The following is a 20052-nucleotide window of genomic DNA, read 5'->3' as shown; positions in this document are numbered from 1 at the left end:
CCTGAAAACACAATGTCCAAGACACTGGGAACACTCTGTATTTGACTAGCGCCAAGTGGAATGTATTACTAGATTACACATATGATCTCTGTTATCTGGGATATTTAGCATTTGGCATGGGACCCCTGGAAGATAACATGCCAGAATCACTTACTGTGTGTTGGGAGAAGGAAGAGCAGCCTCCCCATGAATGGCACAATACTGCTTCCAGGTACAGAAGGGGAAAAAACACCTTGGAAACCTGTGAAATCCTCAGTTTTTACCTTTAACGTCTTCGACCATAAAATCCAGATGATAAAATCAGGTGGGGGTGAGTTTTTAGAGCCTTCCTTCTCAGGTTCTTTAAAGATTTGTTCATAAAACCTTTTAAAAATTTTGCTTAATTTTTTAAAAAACAACCCCTGCTTCTAGCTTACACCAAAATAACATCATAAACGTACTTCACACTGTAATAAAGAGTAGTTTCATTACCAATATTTTAACACCTTTAGTGTGTAGAGACAAATATCTATAAATGGACATGCAGACTCAGAAATTGTGAAATTATATTAATAAGTTTCAGCATGTAAAAATATCACTTGCAAAAATCTGGTGAGGCATGCATTAGGAAAGGGGAAGCTGCCAGCAACTGCAAAACAGGGTTTGGCTGTGCCTGTGAAGTATCCTAGATGCAAGCAGAAGTCCGCCAACGCAGAGCAGAAACTTCGTAGCTTGGGCTTCATCACATACGAAAATTGTTTTGAGGGACAGCAGAACAAAGGCTGAAAATTTGGCTTGAAACAAGTCTCTATTATTCTATATCAATTATTTTGAAATTACAAGACTTCATGCTTAAACCCAGGCCTCAGACGTTTCTGTTTCACGCCCGTGATTTGTGTTGCACTGAAGTATGTCATTAAGTTGTGCAGTTTTCATTAAAGGACACCAAGAAAAAGTGAGAGGAAAATTACAACTGCAGAACAGGTCCAGGGCCAAATATAACTAAGCTGAATCCGTTGCTGATTTCATACACATTAATAGAGTTAACAATCAAACTTATTTTTCCTGCATCTGAGTATCAGCCAAGAAAAATATCTAAAGCTTACTTTTCCAATGTATTTCTAGAATAACGTTGCTCAAAGTACTTCCAAGGAGGACATCTGATGATGTGAAACAGCCCTTACATGCCTATTCATTACTATTTTGCAAGGAAAGAGGAACTGTATAGAAAAAAGTACGAAAAGCAAAAACAGGAGGCAATGAATAATCTGCATATTTTCGTCTCTTGGAAGTAAGGGCCTAAATTCCACTATAATATCTGTACTGTTTACTATGTTCCTCTGCTGCCTGCAGTTACAGTCGAGTGAGGCAGGGATTACAGCATGGTTGCACATCTGTGCGCCACTGTGCCATACAGCCATCCCAGAAGTCTTCTGTAGGCCAAATATCTTGTAAACTTTTTAATATGACTGGCATGGCAAGGGAAGATTTGTAAGAAAGGCTTAACTTTCACTAAACCAAATGATATAGCTGGAGAAAAAGACAAGCTTTTAAGCACACAAGACTTCTAGATTTGCCTCTCTTTCAGGACTGAAGAAGAGAACAAAAGCATAAACAAGTATCTGCTTTTCCAGCTAGATTGTCTTGCCTCACATCCTTGTACCATCACAGCTACAACAGCACTACCATTAAAAAAACCTTAATCCTCTGAATGCTCAATAGCCATCTCCAGATGTCACAATGGTTTCTTTGAATAAATACCATTAATAAACTTTTAAATGCCCAGAGTAACTCTGTCCAAAGTGGGTGCCACCATGTATTATGAAAGTGCCCTATATATAAACCAAGGACACCTGATATATAAAGTGGTATAAAATACAAACTGACTTGTGCTTCTAAGTATTTCCTGCCCTTTTAAACTTTGCACTTGTTCATTAATTTCAACAAATATTGAGGTGAGCCAGCTGCTGAGGTGAGAGGATTCATATAAATCCCTCACAGATGTTTGCTAACTTCAGATAGGAGCTTTATTATCTACAAGTCATTAATCAACCATTAACAAGTGTTACAGAGTCCCAGTATTAAGGTTCACTGCCAGAAGAGAATAATGGATTTTGCAGGCTGGCTGTGTCTACAAGAAAGGGAACTAAGAGCTGAAAGAGGTCTGAGATAAAACATTTGGAGGAGATTAGAAAACATGAGAAGTCATTTTGTTGCTCTTCAGCTTGCCTTAAGAGAAAGCACTTCACAAGAGTTAAGCATTTACACAACAGAGTGGAAAGTTCAAACTCATCCATCAGTTTGGTGATGAAGAGGAATGTGTTTTGCACAGCCAAACAAGGAAGTCAGGCACAGGTGAGAATTACTGGTCCTGTGAACAATAATAAACACCATCCAAAGTGTTACCCTCTAACTGATAGACTTTGAAACTATGAAATCACCTGCTCTGGCTCCAGGGTCCTCGGACTTCACCCAATACCTCTCACCACAGCCACAGACTTCAGTCCAAAACAACATGAGCAGCTAAATTGTTGCATGCCACAGGCAGAGGACAGACATGAGGCAGCATCCATTAGCTGTGAAAACAGCAGGGTCCGTCAGCTAGGTAAAGCTTTGCCCTTACTGCAGAGCAAGGCAACATTTTCCCTTCTTCCGTCCTCTCCACCACAAAGTTTCTGTCAACTGGCCTTAGAAAAAAATCCTTCCACACACCAGATCTGGAGAATATTCTGATCCAGACTATACAGGCAACACATATTTACACATAGGAAAGAGCAAAATTCTTAGGTGAAAATATTATCCCACTCAGTGTCTCTTCATCTATGTCCAATTTCTGATACTTATGGAGCAGGCAATAAAACAAACAAAAAAATAAAAGTGGAATTGAAGAAAAAGGTTCATGTCTGAATACCAGCAGCCAAATGACAGAAGATTGAAATATAAGCATTAAATATAGTTCATTTTCCTACTGTGGAGGAGAAAGTCTTAAGACGGCTTGAAGGGAAGACATTATGGAACTGCAGGAAACCCTGAAGTCCAAGGGCAGAGAGATCCCATCTCTTGTGCCCTGTACTCTGCAGTTATTGCTACTCCCCATAGTAATCATCTGTCTCCAATTTCACAACCTCAGTTATGAATGTGTCATCTATGCCCAGAAGATGGTATCACAATTATGAACATAGCTACAAATACAATGAAGAAATAATAGTAAATGAAGAATAAATATGGCAGTACAGACAATCTAAACAATTTCAGTATTCTCGTGAAGGGGTTACAAAATACCCATTCATCTTATTTTAAAGACCTGGAAACAAAGCCAGACAGAACCAGAACACATGTTGCTGGCTCTCAGTCCTAGGCTCAGGCCACTAGACTACACAAAAAGGTGCAAACGCCTTTAGGAATTCATTTCTAAGTTTCCTCTTTTATGTCATAGCCAGCAAAAAGACCTGCAAGTAGTTTCAACTCATTTTCCTTTCCTATTTTGCAACTTTGATGTTTTCACAGAATACTTTCACAGGTTTCTGAAATACCGTGGAATTCTCCACAATGACAAATATGAAACCAGGTATTAGTTAGATCAAACACAAAAAACTTTCCAAAGCTCACACACTGATTACTTAACACACCACAGAGTACGAAAAAATATTCCTTACAAAGCCATACTTTAATTTCCCTCAATAACGTTTTCTTCATAAAGACCTCTACACAGCTGGAAGCATTAACAGCCTACCAGATGGTTCTCTTCTCAATAAACACTTATGTTTTGTAAGTTTAAAGTCTAATGAACTATAGTGCAAGAAGACAAAAGTTATGTATGTAGGATGGGTCAAATGGCAGGTCAGGGCTGGGGCTGGACAGTGGACTACCTCCATAGAAACTCCCATTTCTATGCTATGGTAGCTTTATGTTGGCGTAGGGAGGGAAGAGGAATGGCTGATCCTGGCAGAAAATGAAGACAAAAAATGCTGAATGCTCCACACCTGCATTCACCCACATACACAGAACAGGAGAAGGCTGTGACCACCAGATCCCGGCATCCTAAACCAGCAGGTGCTTCCAGAGCTTGGGAGAGCCTGTACCATGCAGCAGCCCAGGACAGAAACTTAGCTCAAATTCTATTGTACAATCCTGCAATAACCACTCCTGAGTTATGCCTGGCACTGCATAAGTGTACAAGGCAGAAAGCAGGAAACATCAATCTTCTTATAAACTTATAAACTTATAAATATCCAAAGGGTGGGTGTCAGGAGGGTGGGACTGGACTCTTTTCAGTGGTGCCCAAGGACAGGACAAGGGGCAATGGGCACAAGTTGGAACACAGGAAGTTCCACCTCAATATGAGAAAAAACTTCTTTCCTGTGAGGGTGCCAGAGCAGTGGAACAGACTGCCCAGGGAGGCTGTGGAGTCTCCTTCCCTGGAGACATTCAAACCCCACCTGGATGCGGCCCTGTGCCCCCTGCTCTAGGTGTCGCTGCTCAAGCAGGGGGTTGGACAAGATGATCTCCAGAGGTCCCTGCCAACCCTTACTTTTCTGTGATTCTGCGATTCTTCTGCCCATGACATCTCCCCAGCAGGCAATCATAGTCAACCACAAATTAATTAGAACTGAGCAGCCCAAATGTTTCATGCCCTGTTCCAAACTGGGGAGCTGCTCTGTGTGGCAGCAGTGGTGAAATGCCCTCTAGGAGATCAGCTGGTGCCTGGGCTGGGTCTGCCACGTCTCTCAGTGGGCTTTATAGCTGTGCAGCTACTGAGCAGACTGAATTGTGGTTGACAACCTGGTGTGGACAATCGCTCAAAACTATTTTGAGTTTTGGGCTGATAAACTGCAAAACAGTATAGCCGGCAAAACTCCCTGACTCACCTTGAGACCGACCGAGATCTGTTAAGTGCTTTGACGAAGATCAAAGATGGTGCAGACTGGCGTCTTTGGGCCAAACTCTTCATTTTCTGGTTTGAAAGAGAAACAAAATGAAATCATAAGTGAAATTCAGAACAGTAACTGCATGCATACAGAGTTGTTGCAGCCAGACTCCAATTTTGGACCATGGGAAAAAGGCTGAGTTATTGTCATCAGCAACCCCAGAGGGGGAGAATGGTTGTAAAATATTACCACATATTGAGAAAAACAGGAGCATGACCAGAAAGGAAATGATAAAGAAAAGCTGACAATGAGTGTCTATACACAGATACCTGAGGTACACTGCACAAATGAAGTAAACACCTAGAGCTGGTCCTCAACCACTTTTTGTCCCTTAATAATCTATCGTACTTTACATTTATCAAATATCCAGTTGGTGGTTCAAATTTCAAATGCTTGGTACATTTCTGTGTCGGGTCTGATGTTTACCATAAATTATGGTTTGGATTCTGCCCTCTTAATCTTACATGCTACATAGGGCTACTTTTTTTCTCCAAATCTTTAGAGATGAGGACATTTTCCTTCCCTACTAATCTAGCTGGAGCATTACATCTTGTCTCTCAGTAGTCAGTAATGACATTTTTTTCATGCCTGATCATGTACGGGACAAAATAGGAAAGTGAGAGGCAGGGCAGTTCTTAGCACAGAACTAGGAAGGGAATGAGCAAAAGGAGACACAGACAGAGAATGCAACAGGAAAAAAAAAAAAGACAAAGCATAGAGAAGAGATGAAAATGTCAGCAGCTATCAAGGGAGCATGGGTTCCCATTGAGTGAGGTTGAATACTACAATAAAAATACTGAGCAAATAAACAACACCGTTTCCCCAGAGGTAGAAATTTTCAAAAGCACCCACAGGAGACAAAAACATACATTTCCCTGAACACAAATGTATTCACCACTGTATCCTCTCCCTCCTGCAGCCAGAAGCAGGGCTAAGGAGTCCTGGCCCTCACTTTGGAGCTGCTCTCTAGAACTGGTTGTGCAACCTGCTGCTAAAGTGCATGACCTCTCCTCTCACTGACCCTCCACCAGAAGGGCAGTTGTTACCTTATTTAGCTCAAATATTTTTCAGAATAAGCTGGTAAACAAAAGGACGGGGGCTGAACTCCTGAGACCCCAACAGGAGAGTTTCCAGTGCTGGAGTGGTCCCTTACACCAGCCTGGTAACTGCTGAGAGCTGATCAAAGAGGTGAACATTTGACAGTCATGAAGTCTCTGTTCTCAGCTAATCGCAAAGCCAGACTTTCTTCCTCTATACTAAAAATAACCACTGACTACCAGGAACAGGTATGTTAGGGAACAACTGATTTTTCTGCCAATGTGTGTGCTGGATGTGGCACACATTTCGTTTGGGCAGGTGCTCAGCATACTCCCCTCGGAGAAATGAAACTCTGCAGTACTACGTGCTTTACTTGCTTTTGAGTTTCTTTTAGTCATTGCGGTGCATTTGTTATTGTGTTATTTTATTTTGTTCTCCCTTTATTTATGTAGAGCACACTTGTTTGTTTTGTCACTCAGTTACAGCTATTCTGCAGCAATTGTTATAAATTCAACCATGTAATTTCAATTCACCTTTAAAAATTATCCCCTCCTCCCTGTTCCTTTTATCAAAAAATAATTTTCTCACGACTGATAAATTAAGCCTGCTGTCATGGTTTTAGCTGGGAACATTTAGCTGTCTTTGATTGGATTATAACTGGATAATAACTTAATAGACTACTAACAAAACAGATGCCAATTTTTGATAGTTTTGAGAAAAAAAAGAAATACTTTGCTAAATTTTTCTAGTGAATTAAATCAGTTTGTCTTACTGCTAGCAAATCTGAAAAGCTGTTAGCCATTTAAAAATTAGCATATCTGCAAATCTGAAGGCAACAACGCAGTATAACCTATAGAAGACAAGCCACAAATTTTATGCAATCAACAGATTTTAAGGTTGATATAAAGCATCAACTCCCAATTGGAAATTTACTGCAAGTCTCGTTATTGGGCAGGTGGCTTTCAGAGGGTGGTTAAAATTAGAGCACCTCATCTCTTGCAAATGCAGCAGAGGTTTGGTTATGTTTTCAAAGTGATCTTAATTCATTTGACTTCTCAGGTCTGAAAAGGTAGCCACTGAAAAAATGCAGTATTTTTAAATCTATGACAATTATGGCAATTTTTTTCAAGCTTGGGTTAGCAATGCTGAAAAGTGCCTGTGGCAGTGAGATTCTAGTCTTGACTTAAATATCTGAGGACCAAGGTAAAGATCAGAATTACAGCAAGTTTCATAAGAGCTCAGATAACTAGCAGAGAGTCACAGAATAATTCAGGTTGGAGGGGATCCCAGGAGGTCTGTGGTCCAGGAGTGCAGGACCCATTCGAGCAGGCTGCTCCAGGCCACCTCCAGTCCAGGTCTGTGTTATCTCTGAGAATGAGATTCCACAGCCTCTCTGGGCAACCTCCTAATACAACTATTAAGCAAAGCTTAACAAAAAAGAGCTTCAAAACATAAAAAGATTACTGATGAGATTTGGAAAAGGGAAAATTTCACAGCGGGAGTGAAGTGAGTCAGGTCAGCTGTATGCAAATAAAAACATTACACAGAGACATTGACTACAGACAGAAAGGCTTTTTTGGTTTTTATTCTGTTGGGAAGAGAAAATAAGTGACCATCATGACAACTTGAATAGATTTACTTTGAGAAGCAGGAGCACAAATTCATTTTTGGCTAAGGTGGACCCAGATGCCTGCTCTTCTCAGTTTCATAGTGCAAAGATGTCACCCTGGCAATGCAGAGAACAGTTGATGCATCCTGGACAGCTGTAGTGAAAGCAGATGTTTGGGAGCAAAAGGAGATGCAATGACCAATTATCTAAGCATGGGACACAGAGAAGCATTTCTCAACATGTGTCCCACATCATAACCTCCCATTCTTTCATGTAAATATTAGAAAAGTCAACACAGAGAGAAATCTTCATACTTCCTGGCTGAGTCACACCCATGTGAAATGTATCATAAAATCAGTATCCATAATGAATGTTTACAGTGTGCCAGATGCAAAGATTATAATCTTGTATCAGTCAGGACAAACTAGAGTTATTTTTGCCTTCTTCACGTTCAAAAGGTTGAGTTCCCACTCCCCCCCAATTCAGGTTTAACTTCATACCTTCTGCATTTCTGGTGGCGGTTGTCTCGACTGCTTTTTAACAGAAATGAGAAGTTTTGCTTTTTCAATTATTGGACTGGTGGTATGTGTTAGTATTTGGCTAGTTTCTCATCTGGTATAAATAGACATAGGGCTATAGATTTCAAAAGAATTAATTTATAGCAGATAATGATCAGACATACACCCTGAGACACTATTTTGTAAACTGTGATGGTTGGTGGTTTATGAGCAGATCAGCCCACCATGCTGAGGAAGGTAACCTTGCAAGCCATCACCAGAAATATACTGTCTCTCCTCAGGAATCAGAACCCCTATGGATTACAGGATTACAGTAAAACTTTCACAAGTATCTCACAAGTTATTGGCTGGAGGAAAAATCTCTTCCTGACTGCCAGTATTCAATTAATTTTGCCTCTCAGTTGAAGTGGATATGGTATTATATAGAATTTATGTAAACTAATGTATTGCCAAGTTATGATATTAATTCCCATTCTGTGAAAAAGGTAACATACAGCAGCATCTGCATGATGTCCTCAAATAAAATTGGAGCTGAAGATAAAGCACTTTCTTGTACTTTGCGTATATCACTTAGCTATATCAAGCTTAGAAAGAGAATGGCAGAGCATGAATATTAAATAAAGAATGCAGGAAAAAATTCATGGTACTTACTCTTTATTTTGTGATGACAAATAACTTAAGTAACACAACTTAAGTAATACAATGTTTAGAATATTTTACAAGTATCTAGAGAATTGAAAATCTGTGCAATAAGTGGATACCCTGCTGCAGCTACTGCAAAGGTGTAGGAGGTCAGAGCAGGCGGGCTAATGCAGAGGCTGTGTGCTCTGAGCACACTGCCCGCGTTGCCCGGTTATGGTGCCTCACCAATACCATGGTCAGACACATGCAGGAGGATTCCTCTCACCCACCCTCAGACTTGCACACCTGAGCTATTCACTCTGTTCTCCTTTTGTAGGCAACAGAGAAAAGGACACATGTAGTACACAGTCCATCTTGTCCTGGCAGTGCTGTTTTCTTCCACTGACTGAAAGAAAACTAAGGACCAAGAAAATTATCAGCTCAATCCTCTCCTTTCTATCTAAGCAAAGGACAGGGAACATATAAATTTGTGAGGTCAGTAACATCAGGAACAACTGATGTCTCAGAGAGTGGTTGAGCTTAGGATGAGAAAATGGTTACCTGATGTCTGTTTAAGAGATTCCTATACAAAATAGTTGAAAAATGTATTCTTTTCCTGACTGACAGGTGAACACGGCAGAAATGCCTCTTCAGCAATGTGCAGACACCCTTGTAAAAGCCTCCCCAGACATGAAAGGATTTCAGGCTCCTGATTTACAGGCTGCTCCAGAAGTGGGTCAAGGCTGGGACAAGTGCCTGGGTCATTTAACTGGGTGACAAGGACAACACTCAGATGTGCCAGTACCTTGAGCTGAGGATTGCACTCCAGTGGCTAAGCTCTCCCTCTCACTCTTTTATTTTTCTAACAAAAGGAAGTCTGATTTTAACAAAGCCTTCTCTTCAAAAGTATCTAAGTTAATAACCATGAGGGATTTAACCCATGCAAACTCTGTTCTTGTCTGAGCAACAAAACTATCTGTGGCATACACTTCTGGTTTGAACCAAAGACATGAACCAAAGCACAGAACACAAACCTTTACCAGAAACTGTAAGGCAAAGTTCACGTAACAGCCTGACAATCAAAAAATCAAAACAATCCTCAGCGCCTAGCAGTGAATTTTCCAGGACAACTGGGCATCCCTCTTTCCCCTGTATCACTGGGCTACTTAGGAGAGGCAATAAATCAGTTTTCACTAAGTGCCATAATCCAGACTTACAGCATATGGTTGTCTAAAAATTCCAGCAATAACAAGAATCTCTGATACTTTTGTAAAGCAAGCAATGGCCCTATACTGCTATAACATTCCTGAGCCCTTAGAAGCAGGGTGAGAAGATGACTGCATTTGAACTGCTGGCTCAGGCAGCAGAGATGTCTAGGTCCCACGGAGAGCCCATTTACCATAAAGGCAGAGCAGGTGACAAAACTATGTGCTTTTGTTTATGCTGGCAGAATACTTTTACTTACAAGGACCTTCCTAAAAAGAAAGCCATTTTTGGATGGACAACTGAGGAGAAAACAATTTCAGGGGCACAAGAGGAAAGAGCTATCAATACAGTGGAAGTAAAAGCACATCATAATGGAACTGCAGCTGCTAGAGAGCACAGCAAAGACAGAGACTAAAGGCTATCTCAGGCTAGAAAGAAAAATGGATGAAAGAAACTAGGAGCAAAAGATGTTCTACCAACTACCTCTCAAAGGATATGAATCTTTGGAAGCACTGATACAGATGTGTTCAAAAGATCTCACACATGTACGTCAAAAGCTGGAGGTGTGGAAGGTCACTAAAAATATGGAGGACAGGAGCACTGACCCTATGGGTCCTGCTGTCAGCTGCATTGGGCCCACAGTGCTCAGACCAGCAACCCTCATTGTGGTGGTTTTGATGAAACCTGAAGTTTCCTTTCAAGCCTGACACAAAGCTGGAAGGTTAACACATGGACATGACTTTGCCCTGGTTTCTGTACAGCAAGGCTTTCTCAGGAGCAGTTTACAGATGACAGAGGGAGGTCGTTCCCCCCACTCCACATGGATACTTCAAGCAGCATTAAGTAAACAGGCAATAATTTGATATATGCAGTGTTGGGGTTTTAGATTCCACATGACCTGCCAAGTCCCTCTCTTTCCTATGGCTATGAGGAGGGACAAAATAAACCAAAACCTAAGACTAGGAAACTCAAGAACTAGAACACATTGTTTCATGCATAATTTTCAAATTCTCTTATGGACAGACAGAAGAAGGACTGCTAATGCTAGTTTGTAATTAAAGCAGCATCAGGAGGCACATCACTACAGTAAGCTATTGTAAACCAGCACAGCCTGTCAAGGTGATTTCAACCTAAGGACCAACTATGTGGATGACTTCATAAAAATAGGGGCTTTTTCAGTCCCCTTCAGGATAAAATTGGTACGGGATATGTCTGCAGGATGACAGAAATTATCCGTCACTTCCCTAAACAGTGCCAGAAGTGTTCCTGGACAGCTGAGATTCCCAGCACTACCAGGTGTGATTTTGGAAGCAACAACCAGACCCTCAGCCAGGATCATAGTAAACAGGACAGAGACTTGCAGGAGCCCCTGCTTAAGGGGCTCCATGTTAAAAACCATATATATAAGGGCATGAGATCAAGGTATCATGAAATATAATGGCAAATACATACTTGACTCATCTTTGCAAAGTAAGAAAAGTAAAGGGATGAAGACAATGTATGACTACCTTTATTCTCCCAATGCCATTAATTTGCTTGTATTTTATCCATTTAGTGCACTGTTGGGGAACACTATAACCCTCCTTTCCCTGCCAGTAAGCTGTTGCTGTATTTGTAATCAGAACCACAAAGAAAACCATGTTAATGGTGATGGGATACCATATTTCAAATCTCAAACTATAAATACTCTTTTGCTTGGTGTGCAAAATGGTTAATTTTTTGCACACATTGTATGAGTAAATATTAAAAATTGCTGAGCCTCCAAAGCATTATAAGTAGTTACTTGAAACCTTCAAGGAGGCAGCAAAAAATCCTAAGAGTGACTCCTTGTGTTACCAAATATTGTCTTGTGTAAAATATTCAGGGTTGGTTGGAATCTAGCCCCTCTAAGAGAGAAGTGAAACACCAGGAACTTATAAATATGGTTAAATGACCACAGCTGCTACTGCTGACACAGTTACATTGGCATAAAAGACGTCTCTGCTGCATAGTTTGTTTTGATAAATTTGTAGAAATAAGCTCTATCAGTATAATCACTCTTACTCATGTTACTTCATCCACTTCAGAGTTGCATCAATTTACTGGGGTTGGTTACTAAACAGTCAGTACAAAACTTCTCTTTAGGTCAACCACACATAGTCCAGTGACTCCAGTACAACTAGTAAGGAGGGAATCTGGTCCAGAATTTTCCCAAAGCATTAACTATAGCACTGCACTTCAATGTCACCTTTTAGCAGGGTGTCTTGAATGCCTGGTAAGCATTTAACAGAGAGAACCTCCCAGTGTCTGTGAGGTAGGTTAGCAGTTCGAATCACTTTGCATGTCAAGAAAAGGAAAGGAAATGTTTCCAGGAAAATAGTTTAAACCATCACACAAAATACATTAAAAAAAGTCCTAGACAATTTCCATCTCTTTTCCTATGATGTGATGACACATGTGATCCTTCAGCCAAGCGGAAGATGAAGTAGGAGTTCAGACAACCACAGAACAATGTAGCAAATCTCAGCTAAATAAATTTAATTTGAGAAAGGTGTAGTCAAGATAATAAAAAGGGAGACAGGTTCAGCGGTCACTTAGCATCCTATATGTGGAGGTATTTGTGCCAGGAAGTAAAATAGTTGGTGTTAAATACATATTTGCAACAAAATTGTTCAACTTGACATTCTGTGTCACCAGTATCAGAAGTGATTTCTTGCCAAGACAATCTTCCATTTAACTGTATGTAACCAATACAAACAGTGTAATCTCCCTGGTAGTAAGACTTCTGTATTGTAGAAAAAATAAAATGCTTTGGCACTGAGTGGAACACAAAACAGAGGTGTATATAGAGTCCATAGGACCCAAGTAGTAAAACAAATATTCACACTGTCCCTGAGATCCAGCTTCAAGCAAAATTAGGACTAGCCCACTGCTGCACAAGCGTAAAAGTAGGAATCTTCCTCCCCAGACAGACAAGAAGAGATGGCGTGCTAGTAGTCTCAGGGGAGCACCACGACCGTGGACGAGCAGCTGAGCGGTTGGCTGGATGTTGGTGTCTGCCTGTGTTGGCTGTGCGCGGTGTGCAAAGCTGCCATATGCTGCATGGCCCAGCCAGGGTCTCAAGCTGCTTCTCCACAGGAGGATTTCCATCTCTATCCCCGCCGCGTGTGCCTCTACACTGAGGAATTCCAAAAGGGCTGCCAAGATCCGTAAAAAGTAATATCCCCGCTCCCTTGTCAGCACTGGCAAAAACAAGGTCTGCGTTTCTTCGACTGAGGGCTCTTTGGAGCAGGAATAGGAAACACAAGTACTACAATTAATATTTGTCCTCAGAATGCTGAATCATGAAGCAGAACTTGTAAGAAAAAAATGTTAATCTTCACAGTTCTTGAGCATCCCTTCTCCTTTAAGACAGGTTGGAAGGTACATAATACTTTGTCTTCAGCAAAAATGAAAGAAATTATAGAAGAAAAATCAAAGCTGAACATTTAGCTGTCTCATATTACATTGCAATGCTCAGAGAGAGTATCTACTCCATCCCTTTGTCCAGCTAGGCAGCAGAGGGTATGCCACCGCTTTGTGCAGGTGTATCACGCTCCCTCTTCAGAAACCAATCAGGTATTAACTTCAGCGAAGTGTGATAGAAATCTTGGCCAAATGCTCTCCAGGCAATCATTTCGCTATTGGCAGCAGCTGCCATGAGAAGAGGTCCCCAGGGCTGCGGTCAGGCAGAGCACTATGTGCCTTGGTGGGACATGGCACACAGGGACACATCCCGTGGAGAGGCACAGTATCACTTCCCAGCCCGAAGAGACATTCCAGCAGAAGGAGAGGGACCAGGACTCCTCTCCACACCGCTGTGCCACCACCAGCAAAGCCTCAGCCACTGCTCAGCAGCACAAATGGACACAAGCTCAGCCTCTACTACCAGGCATCCTGAATTCATGTCACCGGGTAGACAGATTTAGTAAAGGACACTAACCTGGGCAGTCATTCCAATCCTGCCAGCGTATTTAGCAGTCAGTAGTATTGTACACCTCTAATAACAAGGCAGTGCATTGATTTAAATGCCCTTGTGAGGCAAAATTGGTAAGGCAGGAAGGTACCAGCTCTACTTTGAGTAGAAAAACACTACAGCACTTGCTAAGGCAAGGAGAAAAAAAGAGTTCCTGTCTTACACGGTGGGAAGAATGTGTTTATTACAGCTCGCTTGTTACAGCAAAGTATAAGGCAGAAACAAGTACTTGGCTGTACGCAGAAACGAGCATTTCGCACTTGATCATGTCAGATGCTGAAAAGCAATTCGAGACATCAAACAGATTTTACAACCAGTTTTGAAGATGGGATGACGCTCCTTTGCTATCAATTGTGATATACTTACAGAGCGCAAGGCACTGCTTTGGGAAGCTGCTCTTACATTTCTCTTGTACAAAGCATGTGCGAGAGCAGCCAGCAAACCCCCTCAGCTCTAGCAAACCCTTCCCTCGCTCCCCCCAGATACACATGCAGCATATCCTTCCTTGCTCCCCTGGATAATCATTCTGCAAACCTCCCCCAGCTCCCTCTGATACCCACCCAGCCAAACCTCCAGACATCCATCCAGCAAAGCCTCCCCTTTAGTCTCCCCAGCACATCCATGCAGCATCCCCCCCACAGCTCACCGGGAAACCCACGCAGAAAAGCCCCTTGGCTCCACCGCACGCCACCCAGCAAACCCTTCCCTAGCTCCCCGGGACACCTATGCAGCAGCGCTCCTCGCCTACCCCGGACGTCCCGGTTGCAGCCTCCCTTTGCTCCCGGGACATCCGTGCAGCAACCCCCCGGAGGTCCCCGGGCTTATCCGCCCGGCAGAGTCCCCTGAGCCCCGCCGCGCACCGCCGCACCCCACTCTCCAGGGCGCCCTTCACGCGGAGACCCCGGGCCCCAGCTGTCCCGACGGCTCCCCGGGGCGCCGGTCCCGATGGCGGCGTGCCGCCCAGCCCGCTGCCCTGGCTGCGGCGGAGCAGGGCCCGGGGCGGCGGGGCCACGGGGTGTCCCGTGGGGACGCGCTGGCCGGCGGTGGCCCGCGGGGGACTGCGGGGCCGGGGCGGGGGCCATGGGGCGCTTTCCCGTGGGCGGCCTCACCTTCTTGCTGTCGGCGGCGGCGAAGACCCTGGTCTCGCCGCTCACCGAGGACGAGCGGCTCGGGCCGAGGTGCTCCTGTTGCGGGGACATCACGTCCATGCAGCCCCGCGCCGCCGCCCTCCCGCCGCGGGGACACCCGCACCGCCGCCCGCACCATGGACAGGGCGCGCCGCGCCGCGCCACGCCCCCCGCGGACACGCCTCCGCCCGCGGGACACGCCCCGGCGGGACACGCCCCTCACAAGGCCACGCCCCCTGGTTCGCGCCCCGCTCCGTGGGGACGGGTGTGGAGGCAGCCGGGGGAGGCAGGCGACGCGCATGCGCCGTCGCCAGGAGCCGGGGGGAGTGAGGGGAGTGAGCTCGTGCCGGGGAGGGGGCGCGCGCCCTCCCGTGCGCCTGCGCGCGCTGTGGGGGTTGGGAGGAGCGCGCCCCGGGACCCACCGAGGGGAGGGGGAGTAGTGAGGCGTCGCGGTGCCAGCGCGGAGCTGCTGGGCCACAGGGGCGTTGCATGGTCCCAGGATTGGGGTGGGTGTTGTGTGGTCTCGGGACTGGGGAGCTGTTGCACGGCCCCAGGGTTGTGGTGGGTGTTGCACTGCCCCAGAGTTATCCTCCCTCACCGCCTCCCTGCAGAAGGCAGGTCAGCGCAAGACATGGTCTTTTCCAGAGCCCTCTTGATGGATGGTCCCCATTTGAGGAGCAAGCAGCGGGTTGGGTGCAGGTGTGGGTGTGGGTGCACGTACAGGTACAGATGTGGGGGTCCCTGTCATGAGAGGTAGCCAGCTACTAGGAAGAAAACTAACTCTATCCCAGCCAAAATCAGGACAGGGTATAAATAGGCTATAAATAAATCTTGGCTGGAGGTGGGAAGAAAGCGTAGTGATCATACCGATCGTAAGAAGAGGAGGTTGGGAGGAGCCCTGCCAGCCCAGAGCAAAAGGTGTATCTCTGGCAGTGGTTTGATATGGCTGTCGTGTTTGTACATTATTCTATACCGTCATTAAATACAGTGTTGTTAACAGCAAGGGGCTACTCCTGATCACCCAAGAGATTCTTTCTAATCCTGTCTTTCTACACTCTGTGAGGGATATTTTTATCTCCAGCCTTTCCAGCTGTCACAGGCTCTACAGGCATTTTCTCCTGTGTTGATCACAAAGAAAGCAGAAAAAGAGAGATCCTGCCATCTCATGTGCAGCTTTTCATATCTACTGCTTTTCTTCTGCCAGAAGAAGAGTTTCTACATCCCTGTGATGAACTGGATTGGGAATTGATTCAGCTTTTATAAGGTTACTTTTCATCTGGGGAACCCAGGTTCTCCTCCTGGATGCAGAAATGCACATGCTGTTTTCATGACTTGGTGGCAGCTGCTCTTGCCAGGTATGACTGAAATAGCAGTAAATGATGATATTTGATTCCATACTATGTGGCCACCTTCACAGGTTATTTAGGCCCAGCATGTCCATAGTGCTTCAGTGATCTCTTTGTTGAGATTGATGTAGCCACCTGCCCTCTCCTTGCACCCTCTTTTCTGCAAGTCAGTGGAATCAGATAAGTGTAAGTAAAAGAAAGATTAAATATGAAAGCCTGGGATGCAGTATGAGTGCTTCTGCCTCCTCATGCAGAAGCACTGGCTTTTCCTGGATCCAACTACTAACTTTTCCTGTTTTCCTCTTAAATTTTCATCTATGACCGTTAGGCCACCTGGAGAGAGATCTTGGATAACACCGTGCCTGTGTGTCTGATCTCAGAAGGCCCACCAGGCTGCCCCTGATATCTTTCAGGAAGAGAAATGGATGGTTAGGACAGGGGTTTGTATGCATCATGTATGTTAACATGTCATGAGTTGCACCATTTCCTCTTCATTGAATTTGTACGGTCTTTTAGCTGAAGTGTAAAAACCTTAAACTGATGGATTCTTTGTATCTGCAGTAATTTACAGACAGATGGCTGTACATCACTAAAGCAAACCAGCGTATTAAAAAAACTTTTGAATTTTTAAAGCATGAGCCTCCAAAAGCCACGATGTCAGCTAATTTTTGTGCCTGGGGATCTTGGCACGAGCTATGTGTCAGGCCGGGCAGCAGGCAGCCGTCCCTGAGCTCCATGCAGACCTTGTCCTACTGCTCTCGCAGGTTTTCCCATCCCTCCATTCCCATCCCCTTTGTCATGTCCCTGTTTCCCCTCCTTCCACCATGGTGCTGGTCCTGCGGGTGGTTAGCAGCAGGTGGAAAAAAAGCAGAGCCGTAGGCTTTCCCTGGCACGGCACCCACATCTATAAAATCAGGAGGCAAGTCTCCAATTACTACTGCACAGCACCCAACCCAGTGGGATGCCATCCCCAGGCAGGTCTCCGAGCTTCTGTGAGAGGACTAAGAAAAGATTTATCAGGGTAGAAAGGAAATGGTACAAAATGTCTATTTGAAGTCCAGAATATATTTAGCAATTTGGCAACCTCCTCCCCAGAAACATTTGCAAGTGATGATATTCTTGGTGATATTTTGGAAATGGGGCTGTAAGTATGTGTTTATTTTGCAAAGGAAATGTTACATAAGCTCTCCGAAATGCTCGCACATGCTTAGAGGTGTTCTATTATCTACTACCATGAGCACATTTCCTGCACTCTTCATTGAATACTGGCTCTTTCACCTACTCACCAAGATAAATAGATTAAAATATTGCCATTTGGTAAGCAAGATTGGAGAACATGCTTTCTTCTCTGCACAGTACAAATATGTTTGTGTGCATATGTGAACATACAGCCATGAGGTTTTTGTTAGCTGCAGTACTTCCCTGGTGCTAACTTTCCCATACCTTCCATTAGGGTAGAAAAAGCAGACGGGAAGTTTAGTGCCAGAGACATGAGCTGGCAGGAGTGACGCAGAGGGAGCAGGGCTTTACAAGCCTGGCTTCCCCTTACTGCGGCAAAAACAGCACAGTGGCAAGATGATGGGGGCAGGGAGGGGCCACATGGGGTACAGCAGCATTGCACAGGCAGCCTGGAGCACTCTGCCTGTAAAAAGACCACTGGGGTGGAGCTGGCAGCAAGTGGGTCCTGTGCCTTGCAGGGATTAATCTCAAAGGGTAAAAATAAATAAACATACCCTCTAAGAACTGCCAAAACTGTGAAACAGGAAAAATAAGTTTTTCCAAAGAACTGTTCAGAGCTTAACTAACAGTTTCTGTCAGATCAGGACATTGTTTATTGATTTTAGTTTGAATTTTGAAGGACCCTTGAAAATTGGTGTCGTGATAGAGGCCAGGGACAGGATGTAATCACAGCCCATGCAGCATCCCCAGAGCTGCCTCTGCCCAACTGTTACCCACCTCTGTGTGTAGATTCCCAATGGGAAAACCACTGGATGCAGAAAATCCCGTGTGGGCTGGTGTGGAGCCAGCCATGGGCATGGGGCTGCTGCTGCCCAGACCACCCCAGTCCCTGCCGCCCTGCAGTGCACGCTGTGACATCGGCCAGCCCACAGGCGTCTGCTGGGGGTCTCTTCACTTCCTTTCACAATGCTGACGCTATTTGGGTTTTGACATCAGCTTGGGTATTTCTGACCCGTGTTGGGCTGAACAATGAAAAGCTGTGTAATTGCACCAAACCACCCTTAAACTGCACCAGCTATCATCTCCACCAGCTAAAATCCTGCTTGAGCCCTGCCCTAAAAAAAAGATGTACAAGGCTTAGAAAATAACATGCATGTTCATAGAAAGATTTTCTTTCTGTTGCCTTGGCCACAGTGTTGTGTGAAGAAAAATACTGGGGAGACAGAGGGGGGGATTGGGACAGAAATATATGGGTGTTATAGGAAAATCACGTTTGTGCACAAGACACAGGAGAATTATTCACAAGCAAACCTATCCAGATGGAAATATGACCCCTGTAAATCTGCCACATTAGGGAAACCCACAGTGAACTGTTAGCAAATGCTAGATACACAGGCTGCGGCTACCTCCAGATTTTATGAGCTTTCCAAACACGTTAGCACTAGCAGACATTCCCTTCCAAGAAAATCACGATATCTGAGGAACTATGTGAGACTAGAAATGAGTGAGCTGTACTTAACTTGCACTGAATAAATGTGATTCCATCAAATCTGCTCCAAGAGGATACATTTACCTGAACACTCTTTTTATAAACCTCACAAGTGCTCCATACAATTAAAAGCACACAGTAGATCTGAATTGGAAGCTCCAGAGACAGTTGTATTTCAATGAGATCTGATGCAACAACTTTGTTTTAATATCCCAATACCTGGAATCTCATGTTGTTCATACATTATGAGCAGCTAAAATTAGGGCCATATCCTGGACATTTTGGAGCTACTCAGGTGGAGAAAAGCTGAGTTGAAAGGAAAGGTTGGGGAAGGAGAACAAGATGGATGACTTAACAGCTCCACATCACCCTCACCTTGCAGTTACCTGGCTGGTTCCTAGCGTAAATTAGAGCATCCCTCAGGAATGCTGACTAGAAGGTGTCCTCTTTTTTTGTGGAATTCAGCTGAGGAGCTTTAGCAGCAGGTGTTTATCCTACAGTGTGAATCCTTCATTGCTTATCTTCACAGCATTTGCTGCTGCTCCATGCAAAAAAGGTTGTGGTAAGCTGAGAGCATCTTCCATGCTCTGTGGTCCCAGAGGGTCTGGACAGAAGAAGGGCCAGGTACTAAGCCCTGCCCTTCTGTTTTTGATAGCAGCTTGCTAACATAATCATTAAGTACTGTGTGAGTAATTGCTAAGAGGAATTCACAAACATCCCAGGGATTCAGGCCACAGAAGTTAATGCTTTGTGCAGATAGGTTCATATTAACAGGAAATACCCCATTCTGTCCTTTCCCATGCTCTAAATTTTGCAGGGCCTTTAGTGCCAGATGATCTGCCTCAGAGACTCCTTAAGCGCTGAGAAACACCTCACGTGGGTAGTTCTGCCAAAGCTCGTCAAATAGCCAAAGATCTACCTGCTTTCTCTACGTGCAAAATACAAGGAGGCCCCCTGTGAATGTGGAGTCTGACCATGTGGCATGTTTGCAGCTGTAGGGATGAGGGTGCACATTGAA

General features: G+C 44.3%; 1 protein-coding gene across 1 annotated transcript in view; it reads right to left on the bottom strand.

Moving 5' to 3' along the window:
• ARHGAP20 (Rho GTPase activating protein 20) overlaps nucleotides 1-15157 on the bottom strand; it is a 65244-nt gene extending 50087 nt beyond the window's left edge. Inside the window, exons 1-2 of the mRNA XM_064441226.1 lie at nucleotides 15003-15157; nucleotides 4848-4933 (exon numbers count right to left, since the gene is read on the bottom strand). Of these exons, the coding sequence (XP_064297296.1) occupies nucleotides 4848-4933; nucleotides 15003-15101 (185 nt within the window). The 5' untranslated portion in view covers nucleotides 15102-15157. The remainder of the gene's footprint in view (nucleotides 1-4847; nucleotides 4934-15002) is intronic.
• Nucleotides 15158-20052: the final 4895 nt, after the last annotated feature.

The sequence above is a fragment of the Phalacrocorax carbo genome, chromosome 1 (genome assembly GCF_963921805.1).
Source record: "Phalacrocorax carbo chromosome 1, bPhaCar2.1, whole genome shotgun sequence".
Lineage (NCBI taxonomy): Eukaryota > Metazoa > Chordata > Aves > Suliformes > Phalacrocoracidae > Phalacrocorax > Phalacrocorax carbo.
This window is presented reverse-complemented; position numbering and strand designations above follow the sequence as displayed.